General features: G+C 42.7%; 1 protein-coding gene across 1 annotated transcript in view; it reads right to left on the reverse strand.

Annotated features, from left to right (window-relative positions):
* The window catches only part of DNER (delta/notch like EGF repeat containing), a 299,024-nt gene that overhangs the window by 52,954 nt on the left and 228,373 nt on the right, over positions 1-17,697 (reverse strand). The window contains exon 8 of the mRNA XM_079132624.1: positions 13,299-13,523. Within this exon, the coding sequence (XP_078988750.1) occupies positions 13,299-13,523 (225 nt within the window). The remainder of the gene's footprint in view (positions 1-13,298; positions 13,524-17,697) is intronic.

Consider the following 17,697-nt stretch of genomic DNA (forward strand, 5'->3'; position numbering starts at 1 on the left):
ACATGTTGCCAAGACTTCAGTCCAAGCTGGGCATGGTGGCATATGCCTGTTATCCTAGCAACTTGGAAGACTGGGGCAGGAGGATCACAAGTTCAAAGCCAGCCTTAGCAACTTAGTGAGACTATTGGTAATCTAAGGAGACTCTGTCTCAAAAAAAATAATAATAAAAAACTGAGAACATAGCTCAGTGGTAAAGCGCCCCTGGGTTCAATCTGTAGGTCCAAGTACCACAAAAACAAACACATAAACAAACAAAAGAAAATAAAATACTTCAGTCCAACCAGCTAAGGATCTTTGGAGGCAACCCATAAAAAGTCAAATGGGCTTCTAAATAGAGAATTGTGGCATTGTGTGAGGGAAGCACTTGAGTGAGATGAAGAGAACACACCGTTCAGTAAAATCAATATCTGATCTGCACTGACAAATGTTAGGATGGACACAAAAAGAAGTCCCGTTTCAGTCTGCTTCCAGGAAACCTGAGAACTCTGGATCTTCATGAAAACTGAAGCAAGTGCATAAAAGCACTCAGTGAATAAAACTTTTAAAGAGTGCTTTCAAACAGCAAATCGATGGGCATGACCAATGGAAAAATTGTGAGACACTGTCCCCAGGTTTTTATATAAAACCAAATCTCTGAAGAATTTAAAAGCATATTAAAGGCAAGAAGCCCAGAAAAAAAAAAAAAAAATAGGACTTGCAGACAAACCTTACTGGTTGTCTAATTGGAGTTAGGATACAGTCTACTGTCAGTCATGCTATATCTCAGACATCACCTAAGAGGGCACACTGTTACAGGTTTCCAGTCCCCAAGGTCTGAGGCCCAGTGGATTCTGACACTGAACCAGCCTCCTGGGAAGGAATGCTACTAAAAGTGCATGACAGCACTGGGGAGATAGCTCAGTTGGTAGAGTGCTTGCCTTGCATGCACAAGACCTGGGTTCGATCCCCAGCACCACAAAAAAAAAAAGAAAGAAAGAAAGAAAGTGCATGACATCAGACCACCTGAAGGCAGAGAACTAAAAATAACAAAAGTCAAAGATGAGGAGGAAGGAAAGAACATTTCGGACTATGATATTTCCAGGGCCAGGTGAAAAGAAACAAGAGCAAAGGAGTCCCTGGGATACAGCCATCAGGGCAAGAGGCTTTGAGGGATTCAGGGGCAAGAAAAATTGCTAGCAGGTACGTGGGATCCCAGAAGAAAGAAGAGCCAACCAAGAGAAACTACCCAACCTGAAGGGCAATTCACCTTCATATGGCTGTGTCTGCCTTTCTCCTCCGAGTCACAGGAAGAGTACTTTCTTAAGTGTGTCCAAGTCGAATGCGATCATAAGCTTCTGGTGCAGGTAGCCCTTGGCAACAATTTCAAAGCAGCAGATTGCCGGATCTTCAGGGTGAGGCAAAGACAGAAGGGGTATACCTACTCACAAGCTGTACCATTCCCTTCAGTGTTGGTGCTACACTCCTCTGTGCCAGGAACTGAGAAGCTTCTGCTGGTCACAAGTCACTCACTGCTATGGTTTGGATGTGGTGTCCCCAAAAGCTCACATGTGAGACAATGCAAGAAGGTTCAGAGAAATGATGAGGATATGAGAACCTTAATACAATCAGTGAATTAATCACATGATGGGATTAATCGAGTGGTAACTAAAGGCAGGTGGGGTGTGGCTGGAGGAGGTGGGGCATTGGGGCATGACTTTGGGGTATATACTTGTATCTGGCAAGTGGAGATCTCTCTATCCCTCTGCTTTCTGATCATCATATGAGCTGCTTCCCTCTGCCACATTTTTCCACCATGCTGTTCTGCCTTACCTGGAGACCTGAGGAATAAAGCCAGCTGTCAATGGACTGAGACCTCTGAAACCATGAACCCTCAAATAAACCTTTCCTCCTCTACAGTTGTTCTGGTCAGACCTTTTAGTCACAGTGTCAAAACAGCTGATTAAAACAGAAATTGGTACCAAGAAGTGGGGTTGTTGCTGTGACTAACCTGACCATGTGGTTCAGAAGCTTTTGGAGCTTTTTGGAATTGGTGGAAGGAATTTTGAGATGCTCAACAGTGCACACTAGAAATGCTTTAGGTTGTTGCAAGTGGAGCTTAATGATCAATTCTGGTGGGAGCTCAGAAGACCAGAATGTCAATAGGACTGTGGACAGTGAAGACAGGGCTCAAGAGGGTTTAGAGGAAAAGGAGGACACTAGTGGCAATTAGACTAGAGGCCACTCCTGTTGTGTTCTGGCTAAGAAGTTGTCTGCATTTTGCCCATGTCCTGAGATTTTCTGTGAGACTGATTTTAAAAGTGATGGACTTCTTAATCTGGCAGAAGTTTCTAGGCAGCATAGCATTCAGGCAGTGGCATGAATATTGCTAGTGGCTGTTAGTCACATTTATTGTGATATTCAGGAACAGAAAACAGAGCAGAAATATTCGAAAAACTTGGACTTGAAAGGAAGGAGTTAAACTGGGACTAAGGAAATTGCAGTTGTTAAAGACTTCACCACCGTGAAAGAAATGCTAAAGATTTTGCCCAGAAACAACAAGAAAAATGGCACCCATCTCAGACTCAAAGAAATAAAAGTAAAAATTCTCTTAAGAAGAGACCAGCAGGGTACCCTTCTTGCATAAGAGGGCCTAGGAAGTGTTTTGAACATGCTCAGCCACCTCAGGCACTCAGAGATTGTTGCAGCAAGGTCCCCAGAGGTTTGACTACTGCTCCATATGAAAGCAGACATTGGCATCACCCACATGGTGCTGGTTCTGAAGGAATGCAGTATGCTGGAGTTAGGGGGTCATGGAGGCTTCCACCAAGATATCAAAGGAAGGCCTGGGAGGGCAGGCAAAGTGCAGAAGGGCCATTGTCCCTGAGGGCATGCCCTGAGAAGTCAAAGTGTGCAGATGTGAGGAGGATGCCAAAGCTGCAGTGGAGACCCCCAAAATTAAGAAATGCCAATAACATGGGACATCAGCCTAGGAAAGCTGCAGGAATAGAGCAGAGACAAGTCAACAGAAGGGTCACTTGGGATGCAACCAACAAGGCCACAGAGGAAGATCTACACAAACCCCTTGGAGAGAACATCACTAGGCCATGTGCCCCAAACGACAGACACAGAACTATAGAACTTTTTTGCCCAGCTGGATTTCAGTCTTGCTTTCTCCTATCCCTTCTTTCTACACCCCTATTTTTCTGAATGGAAATGTTTACTCTGTACTACTATATAAAGTATCCTTGTACGTTCCTTTTAATTTTATAGGGGCTCCCAATATGAGATTGCCTTGAGCCTCAGAGGCAACTTTGGACTTGAACTCCGGGCAATCTCAGAACTGTTGAGACTGTGGGGACTCTTGGAAATGGACTAACTGTATTTTGCATTGTCAGATGAGTGTGAGCTTTTGGGGGCCAGGGGCGGAATGTTATGGTTTAGGTGTGGCGTCCCCCAAAAGCTCACATTAGGTAATGCAAGAAGATTCAGAGAAATTATTGGGTTATGACAGCCTTAACGCAATCAGTGAATTAATTACCTGATGGGATTGAGTGGTAACTGAAGGGGTGGCGCGCGCTGAAGGGGGTGGGGCGTGGCTGGAGGAAGTGGGGCACTGGGGGCGTGGCTTTGGGGCACATATTTGTACCTGAAATTTCTCTCTCTCTCTGCCTCCTGATCATCATATGAGTTGCTTCTCTCTGTTACTCTCTTTCGCCATGATGTTCAGCCTCACCTTGAACCCCAAGGAATGGAGTCTGCTGAGACCTCTGAAACCATGAGTCCCCAAGTAAACTTTTCCTCCCTACAGTTGTTCTGGTTGGGTCCTTTTAGTCACAACAGTGAAGAAGCTGACTAAAATACTCAATGGCAATCAAGGCTGCCTCTCCAGCAGGTATCCCATGCTCAGGAGCACTACTGAGATAGGCAAGTCTGAAGGTTGTTCTCATGACTGATCCAATCACAAGAGAGAGGCCAGGGCACGCCTAACTTGGGAGGCCACCATAAGGCTTTCAGAAATCCAGGCTATGGGTCAAGAGCAGGGATTGAATGTCAGGCAAACCTAGGTTAAAACTGGTCCTCTGTCACTTCCGTCTCCTGCTGTTTGAGTTCTCAATGCTCTAGCTTCCCTATCCTTAAATGAAAGGACAGGGATACTATAACCTGGGAGTGACCAAGAGTGGCTTTTATTGCCTACGTGGGGGGAGATTGAACCCAGGTCCTCACACATGCGAGGCAAACACTCTACCACTGAGCTACATCTCAAGCCCTAAGGAGCAAGTAAGAAAAAAGACGTGTCGGTGTTTGGCACAGAGTCTAGATGTAGTGAGTTCTCAGGGAGGGCAGCTACTGGAGGCAAAGCCAGCCTGGAGAAGTTCACTCCCCGGGTCAACAGAGTGGAATCATTGTGGCTGATGAATTTCAATGTGTTAATTTGAGCTGGCCATTAAGACAACTAGCACTTGGTAAATGTGATTAAAATCTTCATTTTTCAGTCATTTATTACGCTAGGAGAGTGATGGTCACAGTATGACCCCACTTGCTAGCTATAGTTCAAAGGCAACAGAGACTCTGGATCCTGACTGCCTGGGTGGAATCTAGCTCTAAGTCATGGGCAAAGAATGGCAATGACCATGCTTCCCACTTAGTGAGGACTCTGGTCTTCAGGAAACCAGTCTAGTTGAGGAGCCTTGCCTGGCACCTGTCCCTTAATTATCTATCACTAGAGTCACCAGGAACTGTGATCAAGGCAGCAAGCAATTCCCTCATCCTTTATGAAGCTACATGTGTGCCGATTTTTCAGGAATGCCCACGACGGCCATGAAAATGGATCCCACCTCTCACCCAGTGCTAACCTGGAACCTCATATGTAGATAATTAGAGCACAGATTTAATAATTTCCTCAGAGGTCTTTCCCAGGAAAAGGAATATCTGATATTTGCATTAGCCTTCCATCGGTTCATAGATTTCAAAGTAGATAACATCTGCTTTGATGTTCATGTTTATCCCCATTTTACAGGAGAGGAAAGTAGCCACCAGAGGCCAGCTGCACAGCTGTTCAGAGGTGAGCTGGAGCTCTGACTAGGCTCTTCTCACCTAAGAACCAGGTCCTGTCCATCACACCAGGGAGGAGGAAGAGCAGGAAGGGTCTCACTTCTAAATTCCCAGATACTCAGACACTCCAACAGTCACAAAGCATTAGTGATTGGATAATAATAACTTCTAACCACAGAGGGAGAGAAGAGTTAATATCTCAGTTACAAAACAGTTTAGACAAGTCCCCACCTGACCACCAGGACCACAGGCTTGATGAGAATTTCCTGAAATTACATGTTGGCAGTGCCTCAAATAGAGCTGTCCTCGGACAAGCACTGGTTAGCGACATCACCTGTCATCAGCTGCCATTTCCAACTTCCGTGCCAGGTGAGATGATGTAAGATGATTTCTGCTGTCCTCACAGGCAATGTTAACTCCTATTTTTGGCAGGTAGATCTCACGCCTTTTCAATATGAGTTCAGCCAAGAGTGAGTTGTGAATGATTTGAACTTTGAGGGGCAGCTAGGGAGCAGTGAGGGCAGAATTCCTTATAAGTAAGGGCCAGTTCATTAACACTTTCATACATATGGATTAGCCATCCCACTGAGGTTAAAAAGCAGCCTTTGAGTAGATTGTTAACTCAAGAAATCTCGTAGAAATCCCATATGCTCTACCAAGTAGTCGCCCTTCACGCCTTACCAGTGTCCTTGTATGAATCCCTCAGGTCGCTAGCCTAAGGAAGTCAAAGATCACAAATGCTAATGACTGTAGTGGCAGTTTTGAAGCACCTGTGTGACAGGTACCTCAGTGTCAGACCATCCAGAGGAGCCTGACTCAGCGCTCACACGAGGGAAGTGCCTTCCTGCCCTCTCCCCTGCCACACTGGTGCCCATGCCCTGCCCTCCCCGCTCTCAGCGACCCTCCCACACCACCAAAGGCCCCTCTACCACCTTCAGCTGCTGCTTCTGCTGCAAGAGCTCTTTAGCACTTCCCCCAGTTACTCTCACCTTCGGCTATCTTTTTTCCATATTTTTATTGGTGTATTATCATTGTACATGATGGTGGAATTCATTGTTAAGTATTTGTACACGTACACAATATGACAAAATGTCTTGGCCAGGATCATTCTCCAGCATTTCCCTTCTCCCTCTTCCTGGTCCTTTTTCTCTACTGTTCTCCCTTTGATTTTTCATGAGATTCCCCCTATCCCTGCCTTTCTTTTCCTTTTTTCTCTTTAGCTTCTACTTCGAAGAGAAAACATGATCCTTGACTTTCTGAGTTTGGCTTATTTCAATTAATATGATGTTCTCAAGTTCCATCTGTTTTTTGGTAAATTATATAATTCTTTTTTCTTTATCCATTCATCCATTGATAAGCACCTAGGCTGTTTCCATAGTTTGGCTATTGTGAACTGTGCTGCTATAAACACGGGCATGCGCATATCACTATGGTATGATTTCAATTTTTTAGGATACATACTGAGGAATGGTATAGCTGGGTCATATGGTGGCTCCATTCCTAGACTTTTGAGGAACCTCCATACTGATTTCCATAGATGATTGTCCCACCAACAGGGTAAAAGTGTTCCTTTTCCTCCATGTCCTCTTCAGTATTTATTATTGTTTGTATTCTTGATGGTTGTCATTCTGACTAATGAAATCTTAGTGCAGTTTGATTCGTATCTCCCTGATTGCTAAAGATGTTGACTTTTGTTTTGTTTTGTTGTATATTTGTTAGCCATTTGTATTTCTTCTTTTGAGAAGTTTCTATTTATTTGACCATTTATTAATTTGGGGATTTTTTGATGTAAAGTTCTGTGGGTTTTTTATATATTCTGGATATTAATCCTCTGTTAGAAGAGTAGCTAGCAAAATCTTTCTCCCATTCTGTAGGTTCTCTCTTCACAGTCTTGTTTCCTTTGCCTGTGTGGAAACTCTTCAGTTTGATACGATCCCATTTGTTAATTTTTGTCATTACTCCCTGAGTTTTAGGGAATCTTGTTGAGAAAGTCATTACCTGTTCCTATAGGCTGGAGTGTTGACCCTATCTCTTCTTCTAGAAATAGCATACTTCCTGGTCTAATTACTAGGTCTTTGATTCATTTTGAGCTGATTTTTGGCAGGGTGAAACATAGGGACCTATTTTCATTCTTCTACATATAAATATTGAGTTTTCCCAGCACCATTTGTTAGAAAGGCTGCCTTTCCTCTAGTGTATGTTTTTAGCACCTTGGCCAAGGATCAGGTGACTATATCTGTGTGGGTTTTCTCACCTTCTTGTCTCTTAACAACTGCCATGACTTTCTCCAGCACCTAGACCACAGGAGCCCATTTTGGTTTCCCTGGCCTCACCTCATCCCCAAGCCCTAGCCCCGACTATGTACTACAGAGCACCTGCCTCGCCTGGCCTGCTGTACCAGACTCTAAGAGGATTCTTTTGCACATTTCCAGTTCTGAGTCATCCAAGGTAAAGCCTCCGGGGTCCATTGACTCCTTTCTCAAGAATGTTTCCTACTCACAACTAAACTCCTAGGATTCCTTCCGCAAATGAGTATCTGAACCATACTTTCCATTCCACTATGCAAGTTCAAGTCTTTACCCCCACTTGCCAGAAGTTCCTGTCTTCTATACGCTTCTTGACTGTGTTATAAGCCAAAAACCGTGAGAATAATCTAAAACACATATCACTTCACACACACCCTCTGAAAAAAATTCCTCCAAGTGTTCATTGTCCAAACTCCTTAGCAGCTACATTGCTCCTCAATTTGCCCTAATGAGCATTTCAGACTTACTACTCATGACAGCATTTAATGCATCTTATCCTTCAGCCAGCTGGATCTCAATTCATTAGAAACTTCCATCAAACTGATGTCACTATGGAAATTCCATCAATTGCCAACCTCAGTAATTGAAGCACTTTAATCAATTAAGTTTTGTCCATGCCCTCCAATGAAAGGCTACCAGGGACATAGCTGGAGTTGATCAAGTTGAATGGCACAATGAGGAATCCCATGGAGTATCTCGGTAAGCGTTAGATAGGATTTATTACAGGATTTAAACTCCATTTGGGTGATTTAGGGAGGATTCACACCAAAGTGGAAGCAGGAGCAGTTCTTTGCTTCGATATCTCCATAAGTCTCAATCTATAGAGAAGGAAGGCTAGAGCAAGGCTAGCGCTGTAGTTGGTAAAGAAATAGCTGTCAGTTCACTGGACACAGAAAAAGAAATGTCTGGAATTTATGGGTTACATGGTGATCTGGTGGTCTTTTTTTTTTTTTTTTTGTCTTAGACAAAATTATGAAGTGGCCTTGTTTTGTCCCACTTTGTCATGATCTCTGAGTGATTATGTCCAATGTTGGTGACCTATGAGGTTGACTATGTCCTTATGTTCCACAGGAGATGCCCTGAACCAGCTGTGAGCATCAGGCCAGCCCCTAACAACTTCATGGTCAACCTGTAAGTGTCCAACAAGCTCCCAGTGTTGGTGGCTGCTCTTCGCTTTCTCAGTTCTTAGAGTTATCATGATTTTCACATAGAGATGTAAACTTTTCTTAGGTCGAGTACAGATTACCAAAAATAAGGCTAACTTCCCTTGAAATTGCTATAGCTAGGTAAATAGGACTTCCTATGGTGAAGGTAGGCATCATATAAAACAAGGAAGGGTATGAGGGAAAAAGATGATATGTTCTATACAATCCACAACTCTCAAGGTGATATGCAGATCAGAAGCCCATATAGCATGTTTAATACAGGGATTGTCTTCAGCCTGTTGAGCCAGATCAAGTTCCCTGATGAATCACAGATGAAAGTTGTCCACAGGACTTATCAAAGAATCTAAAAGCATCTAGTCATTCATAAGAAAGCTAAGTGTCCTCAGATCTTTGTAGGTATACGAGTTTCTTTATTGCTACTCAATTGCTATTAAAATCCTGATCACTGAATATTTAATTGTGTTTCCAGAAGATATTGTCAGAGTGCTGATATTGGAAGAAACACCAGCTGTGTCCTATGGGCCACACAGAGGCACTACCTATGGGTAAGGCAAATCTAACAAACAGAAAAAACAGCTCTGAAATTCCTATACACGCCCATCAAAAAATAAGTCACTTCATTTAGAAGAAACCTAAACATCCTTTATTTTACAGTGTATTATGTATCTGGATGATGTAACTTAATATCAGTCCTTTGATAGAGAAGAATTGGCAAGGATGGTGGTTAGTAACTCCCGGGTCTGGTCTGGGAGTCCAGCTTCAGTTGAATTGATGGGCTTCAAAGACATTATTTGTGAAAATAAAATTTGCTATATTCATATGCTTTATCCCTTAAATACCTTCTTATACCCTCAATACTTAAATACCTTAAATACTTTAAATAGTATGGTTAAGGCACAATCTGTAAGACTGAGGTGGATTAGTCAGGGGCCAGGTCCAGTGAGCTCAGGCAAACCATGTCCCTTCCTACAGAGTCTGCCTCTTGTACTGGCCATCTACAGTGCTCAGCCTCCCAGTGGTCATCTCCAGATGCCACTGTTGCATTGAGGCCACATGAAACTCCACGGTGCCCATGTGCAAGGACAATGGCATGCCCCTGGAGAATTCTGCCACCTAATGTTGGCAGCAGCTCCAGCTCTCACTCTCTCCAGTCCTCAGATTTCGATTTGCAATTTTTTAGAGAATGGCCTATCACTCAACACTATCACTGGAAGATAACATTCCGGTGCTTACTCAGAACTGACACGTGATTATTTAATATTAGTCCCCATCAGAAATCCCTGGTCTGATAAGCTAAAAATGAGGCTTGAAAATAAAGCACCTGGAGAATTTGATTGGCAGTCATCAAAGTGGCATTTTTTTCAGATGGGAACTAATTGTCAACATGACGTGATTTCAATCTGCTGCCATTTATGAAGTGGGGTCCGTTTGCTCTCGATTAGGATGATCAGGCTCCCTGCTCTGCTGCTCGATGCCCAATTTCACCTGTTCTCATGAGATTCTTCTATTATGCAAACTAGTGGTAAAGCAATTACATGCTCCGAAAGATTAAGATGAGAAATTCACATTCACAGACTTGTCATGATCACCTTTAAAAATGTAAATTCTTGCCAGATGCTAAAATGCCTTTTTTATGTCACACAAAGTCAACTAACAATCTGAGGAAGCATCCTCTCTGGAAGCAATTCTATCTCCCAAGTGTGATGAGTGAGCCCTGACAGGACCCCAGGCCTGCCTGACAGGTGAAGATCTGGCGGAATGGATACCTGTCTCTCCAGGCTTTTCAGGGCTACTTAGGGATACTGCTGGGCCACAGGCGATTTCCAAGTTAAACGCTCCAAATGGACATGGATGACGCTTTAGCAGAGAACAGAGGGAGGGGAAAGGGAACTTAAATAGAAGCTATTTTACTACTCTGACTTGAAGAATGCTGCTGGAATCTCAATGCATGGAAAGAAAGGAGAAGGAAGAGCTTTTTCTACTCCGTGCCGGGAAAGGGGCTACGTGCCTCTCATTTAATGATCTCAAACCTCTTCTTTCCAACTGAGAAGGAAACAGGTCCAGAGACACGCGGCAAATTTGCTATGATCACATATGATACGACTATCAGTAAGCAGGGAACACACAGGCAAGATCTTTCCTCCACTCTCCGTTCCCTCTCCCAGGGTGGAAAGAGAAACACTCAGCCACGCTGTGTTTGTCTGTTTGTTTGTTTTTATCTAGGGCCAGGGGAACCCCTCGCCCAGTCTGAAAAACTCCTACTTGGTATTATTGAGGAACACCATTTATCTCAAACAACTACACTCAATTTAAAGTTTTAAAAATAAAGTAACAAGAAATCTAAGGGAAATTTGTAAATGGCTAAGGGAGGAAGTCACTGAAGTTGTTTCCTGGCCTTGTCATAGTTGATTCTTTCCTGTGGGGCGTCACAGAGGGAATCAGAACTCTCAGGAGACAGGTAATGAAGTAAGGAGGAAGTTCCTGACAGAAAGATTTCACTTCCAGTTGCTGCTGCGGGGAGTCACCCTGCATGTTATGACATCGTGGGTACCGTGCCGGGAGCAGCGGGCCGTGAGTCACGCCGTGAGTGAGGCTCGGTTCTCACCCAGCACAACTGCAGCCGGTTTAGTTTGCAAACAGAACTGTCCTGGTGCACTGCTTCTCGCAGGGAAGGACACAGGCATACACAGTCTCTGTCCTCAGCCGGTGCCCCATTGCACACATGCCCTGATCCACAGGGATGAACACTGGGCCCTCGGGCAGGTGAGCTCCCCTCCCCACAAGGCACTGACAGGAGAAGATGGCATGAACCCGGAAAGCACCCTCATGTCATAAGTAGAACACAAGAAACTTCTTCCCTCCAAGGTTTATGAGAAACCCAAAAAGCTACTGGGTAGTGAACTTCCTGTGTCAACGTGGCTAGCTAGATTGTGGTACCCAGGCATCTGCTCTCATACGAGTCCAGATGTTGCTATGAAGGCTTTTTAAGACAACACTAATATTTAAACCAGTAGACTTTGGTAGAAAAACTGACCCTCCATATGCAGGTGGGCCCCATCCAGTCGCTTGAAGGTCTTAAGAACAAAGATAGATTTCTCAAGGAGGAAAGAATTCAGCCCCAACACACAACACAGAAACTTTCCTGGGTTTCCAGACTGCCAGCTTCCCCTACAGATTCTGGACTTGCCAGTCCCCACAATTGCATGAGCCAGTTACTTAAAATAAATCTCTCTCTCTCTCTCTCTCCCCCTCCTGTTTCTCTGGAGAATCCTAACACTGTTACCAAGCAGATTAAACAGCCCCTCCTCTATAATTCAGACCAGAGAGGAAAGAGGAACTTGGCAAAATGTCAATTGCTTAGCGAATCAGAGAATTAAGAATCTATGTGGAAAAAAAGCTTTGCGAAACCCTTCAGATGCTCAGCTGTGTTTCCCACCACCTCCTTTCATCGACTTGTGAGGGGAGCGTGCCCTCTGGAGGTGCTGGGCCGGCACTGGGGGCCATACGATGCGGAGCACCTGGGGTGGAATCTGGGCTTGGCTCCCCGCTGGGTGTGTGGCCTCAGGTGTGTGACTGGACCTCCAGAGACATTTCAAAAGATGTGACTCTGAAAGGACCAGAGATGTGATTCACCCAGCTGAGAACCTACAAAGATGACCCCTCAGGGGTGGCTTGGGATGATTTTTGTTGATCCAAAAGCTGTTCAAAGAAAGCACACTTGCCCCCACCCCTAAAGAAAGCGAGACACACACAGGGATAATTAATAATGTGTCCCTTAAAGATGGGGATACATGCTGAGGAGTGGCGATTTTGTCATTGTGTGGACGTCAGAGCAGTTCCTGGCACAAGCTACAGCAGCTCGGATGCAGGAGACTACGTAATCTGACCGGACCCCATTGCATATGCCATCTGTCATTTTCCATGTGTGGCCTAAAACTACAAAAGCAATATCATGGGGGTGTTGGAACTCAGAAGAAAAGTCAGCCCCAGGGGTTTCCAGGTGAGGCACCCTAGGCACGTGGCAGAGATGAGTCAAGCAGAACCAGCCATGCGGCCTGGTCAGGGGCGTGCACATGAAGACTTTTTGTCCAGGGAAGCATTCTAAAGCACTAGCTCACACATGGATGGGAACGTGGGCAGAATGGAAATGAGAAAGCAGAGAGGGCCATCCACGATTTCTTTTCAGACCAAACCAGAAGGTTGGGCAGACACAAATTGCAACTAGTAATCAGTCTGATTTCTGGGTCTTGAAACTTCCATAATTAAAAATTGGGATTACAAGTGAAAAAGGCAATTGTAAAACAAATGATGAAGCTTCTGAATGTTTACACAGGAAGTCAGAAGGGTAACAGACTGTGCGCAGAGGAAGAATTTTAATAGATGGCACATTTCTGAATGGATCACATTGTGCTTTTCATGCACACACTAAAATAGAAAAACCTATTCTGTTCATTTAAGCACACAACAATAAAAGGTATGCCAAACACTAAAAGCTCTGGAATGACCTATAGCTGATCGTTAAAAATAATTGCCTGTTAGAAGTTGAAACTTTTTAAACATTCTCCATTGTGCTTTAGTGTATTTTCTAAGTTTTCTGCAATGAATGTGAATTGGTCATGTAAAGGGGAAGAGGTATTTTTAAAGCCCTCTGTGAGAGTAAAGTCCAAGGTGTGCTGTAGTTGAGTAGAATTCACTTCTCTTTACACTGAGGGACGACATGTACTCAGATGCAAAAGAAAACCAGTCTCTTGAGATTGAGGAAAGAAGAGGTGTGCTGTCTACAGGCGGTACCAACCTGGGTCACAGAGACATTTGTAGCTGGTGCCCACGCTGCGGCACGTGCCATGGGCACATGGGCTGAGGGCACAGAAGTCAACGAGCTGGGCACAGGTGGGCCCCGTGAAGCCCGGGCTACAGCTGCAGGTAAAGTGCACCCCATCTGCGTAGCAGGTGCCATTGTTCTGGCACGGTGACGAGGCGCAGGGGTCCACCTTTTCTTCGCAGGCAGATCCGAAGTATCCTGCAAGAAAACACAGAGGGCCTTTAAAAATCAAAACGTGTTTGCATGTAGCAACTAATAAATGGAGTCCTCAGATTTGACCTTTTCATCATTGTGAATGTATTAACTCATTGATCCTCTTGCTTTTCCTAACTTTGGTAACTGTGTTAAACTATGAAGCTCCATGATTCCCTTTTTGTTGAAATATAAAACATATGACTGCTTTGATGCACGTACGTATGTTTGCATGTGTATATTTATATGCATGCATGTATGTGTGCATATACGTTCTAGAATAATGCTAAAATAAATTGATGGTGATTATCTAAAGGAAGATAGGACCTGGGTCAATGGAAGGCTTTACTGGCTTGTTTATATACATTCTTCACTTTGCTTTGACAGATAAGACACGATCCTGAATTTAAAAAATTTAAACCATATAAAATAGCAAATCATAAAAAAAAAAAAAATCTCCCACTCTTATCCCTTTGAACTTCGTTTGGTTTCTTCAATGCATACTTACAAGTTGGCTATCGAAAGGGATCCACAAAAATGGTACTGCATGTCCCATACGATGCAGTGCAATTCAGGGAATAAAAAGTAACCAGCTGGGCTAAGGATATAGCTCAGTTAGTAGAGTGCTTGCCTTGCAAGCACATGGCCCTGGGTTCGATCCCCAGCACCGCAAAAAAAAAAAAAAAAAAAAAAAAGTAACCAGCACCCCACAGGCTACAACAGCAATGGACCTCAATGGCACTGAACCCGGGGAAGAAGCCAGACACAAAAGTCGCCAAGTGTATGGCTCCCTTTACAAGTCATGTCCAGAAGGACCTGGAAATGCAGAAAGCAGACTGATGGCTGCTGTGGCTGTGGGTGGGAAGAGGGACTGAGGGCGACGGGCAGGAGGGATCCACGGGGTGAAATGGATGTTCTAAATTGGACAAAGGCTGCACAGCACTGGATTGTGCACTGCCAGAGAAAGAGGTTATGATTTGGAAACTACACACTTAACATGAATAGAGTTTACATGTGTGAAATTATGTAAAGTGGTTACATTTTTAAATTTTAAATCTGCTTATTGTGTAGGGAATCTTTATTTTGTTTTCTCTGTGCATGACTCAGTATTTCTCTCATTAAACATGACATATACATACATATGTGCATCTATATTTCTAGGGGCAGTGAACGATGATGCTTTGGATAAAACCTATGCTTCTTTTAATACTTTAAGAGTAATCTGAAAATTAAATGAAGGTAATTTAAATTTTAGAAAGAAAAAATAAATTTGCTCACATATACTTGTATTAAGTTTATACTGACTCATCTTCACACAGATCTCCTGAGTAAAATTGAAAATTTTTATAGTTATTGTTAAGGACATAGTGAATATATAAAACAAACAAAAATAGCTGCCAGATTTAATTATCTGAAGCACCATTCATAATTGTCATATTCAACTTGATATGACTTTACACAGAAATAGAAAAAAATTTAAATACAATGCTATTCAACATTTGGTAGAGTTAATGGTAGCCTTTATATTTTAGGAATAATACTTAAAATGTACCACACAATCAGTTTTAATAATACTTGAATTCTCCAGAGTCCCTTGGCAGCCTGGAGTGAAATATGATTCTCTCCTTCTGAGACATATTCCATTTAACTCTGATTGAAAAGAAGACACTTGAACGCTTATCAACACACAACAGTACTATATGGTATCATCACCATTTGACATGCTATTTTCAAAACAGGACAATATCTCAAATCTCGTCATTTGAGAACAAAATAAAATTAGCTATTCTTATCTGTGTCTAGAAAATGCAGCATAGTTACTTAAAATATGAAAGGTTCCATTTTCTAATTGAGAATAACACTAAAAGGAATTAAATCCTTTTTCCTTCTTAATATGAAAAAATAAGTCTTGGGAAAAAATGACCAAGTCAACCCAAAATTTACATTCAATTGGATAAGAACTTAAGATTTTGTCTTATTACATAAGCAAAAGGGGGACAAATTCTACATAAAGGCTATTAGAACTGACCAATTCTGTCAGGTTGCAGTAAACAAAATCAACATGCAAAAGTCAGTAGCATTTTTACATATGAATAACAAACTTGCTGAGAAAGAAATCAAGAAAGCAATTCTATTCACAATAGCAGCTATAAAAAATAATAAAATACCTCAGAGTAAACTTAACCCAGGTCATAAAAGAGCTAGATCATGGAAATTATAAAACCCTGATGAGGGAAACTGAAGACGACACAAAAATATAGGAAGACCACCTGTATTCTTAGATTAAGAAGAATTAATATTGTTAAAATATCCATCCTCCCCAAAGCAACTCACAGATTCAATGTAACACCCATCAAAGTACCAATGACATTCTGCATAGAAGGAAAAAAAAATTACATGGAAACACAAAAGACCCCAAATAGCCAAAGCAATCTTGAACCCAAAGAACAGGGCAGGAGGCAGTAGATCACCTGACTTTAAGACACACCACAGAACCACCTAGACCCAAGGAACAGAATGGAGACCCCAAAATAAACCCACACGTCCACAGCCAACTGACTCTCGACCAAGATATCAAAATCATACATTGGAGAAGGGACAGCCTCTTCAATAAGCAGAGCAAAGACCACTGGACATCCACATGCAGAAGGCTCAAACTTGACCTCTGCCTGCTTCCCTGTACAAAAGTCCACTCAGTGAAACACAGACCTGGATTTAAGACCTGAAACCATGAGACTACTCAAAGGAACACTTCAAGACATCCGTATAGGTGATGATATTTTGGATATGACCCCAAATCACAGAAAATTGAAGTAAAAATAGATAAATGGGATTATATCAAACTTTTTAAAAAGCTCCTGTACAATGGAGGAAACAACAGTGAAGGGACAATCTTGGAATGGGAGAAAATATTTGCCAACTATTTATCTGACATAGGATTAACATCCAGAACATAGAAGGAACTCAAAAAACTGAACAAGAAATAAGAAACCTTACCATCTGGGCCAGTAATCTCAGTTCTGGGCGTACATCCAAAGGAAATGGAATCAGTAAGCCAAAAAGATACCTGCCCTCCCGTGTTACTGCAGCTCAACTCACAATAGTTAGGACACACAGTAGCCTTGGGGACCACCCCTGCGTGAACGGATGAAGGAAGTGTCTATATCCACAGGGGAACACTGGCCATACAGAGCGAAACTCTCTCCTCTGCAGCAAAATGGACAGAAATAGAGGACATCATGTTAAGTGAAAGACAAAAAGACAAATAACACATGTTCTCTCTCACATGTGGAAGCTAACAAGGGTCAACCTGAGTGTAAAATAGCGATTTCTAGGGTCTGGGAAGGTGGGAAGGTGGACAAAGTGAGGTTGGATAATAGCCATCAAGTCCCAGTTAGATAGAAGGAAGAAGTTCTAAGGTTCCCAAGAACAGTGACATGATGAAAGTTCAGTATAACCTATTATATATTTTATGCAAATCTAAAAGAGGGGAGCTCAGAGGAAACATAAGAAAACCAAAAGGCAAGGGAAATTCTAATGACCTTGATTCCATCAGGGCGTGCTGTATACCTCATGTGTAGAAGTATCAGGTTGAGCCCCATTAATATGTAGAATGGATACATGTTAATCAGAGGATAATATATATCATATATACATGTCTATTTATCTTTAGTAACTTAGAATATGTGTGCGTATGGGTGTATAGTAAGTGTGTGTGTATATATATATATATATATATATATATATATATATATATATAGTAAGCAAACTTTTGTGACCCTCCTGATTTCTTTATAAGAAATAATAATAAAATCCACACCCAAGGAGGCTAGGTCTGATTTATCTGTAACAGTCACTCAAGGTGAATAGCAAAATTGTGAATCTTAATGTCCAGAAGCAGAAACCAAACTTAAGAGTATATTTAGGTTATTTCTTTTCTGCAGTGGAACTGAACTCATGGTCACAGAAGGTGACAGGATTCTTTTGGCTGAAAACCCAGGGAGGAGACGTGGTCATAGGACCCGGGTCCCTGAAAACGCTCTGAGACTGAAGTGGCTGAACACCTGGTTGATGGGGCAGCATGGAGGATCGAAGACGAGAAAATTCAGAAACAAGAAGCTTATACCTGAGTTAGGAGCGTAAAAATGAAAAGGTACTTAGAACTTCTAGAATCCAACAG

Source organism: Sciurus vulgaris (assembly GCF_902686455.1).
Source record: "Sciurus vulgaris genome assembly, chromosome: 3".
In the NCBI taxonomy this organism is placed as follows: domain Eukaryota; kingdom Metazoa; phylum Chordata; class Mammalia; order Rodentia; family Sciuridae; genus Sciurus; species Sciurus vulgaris.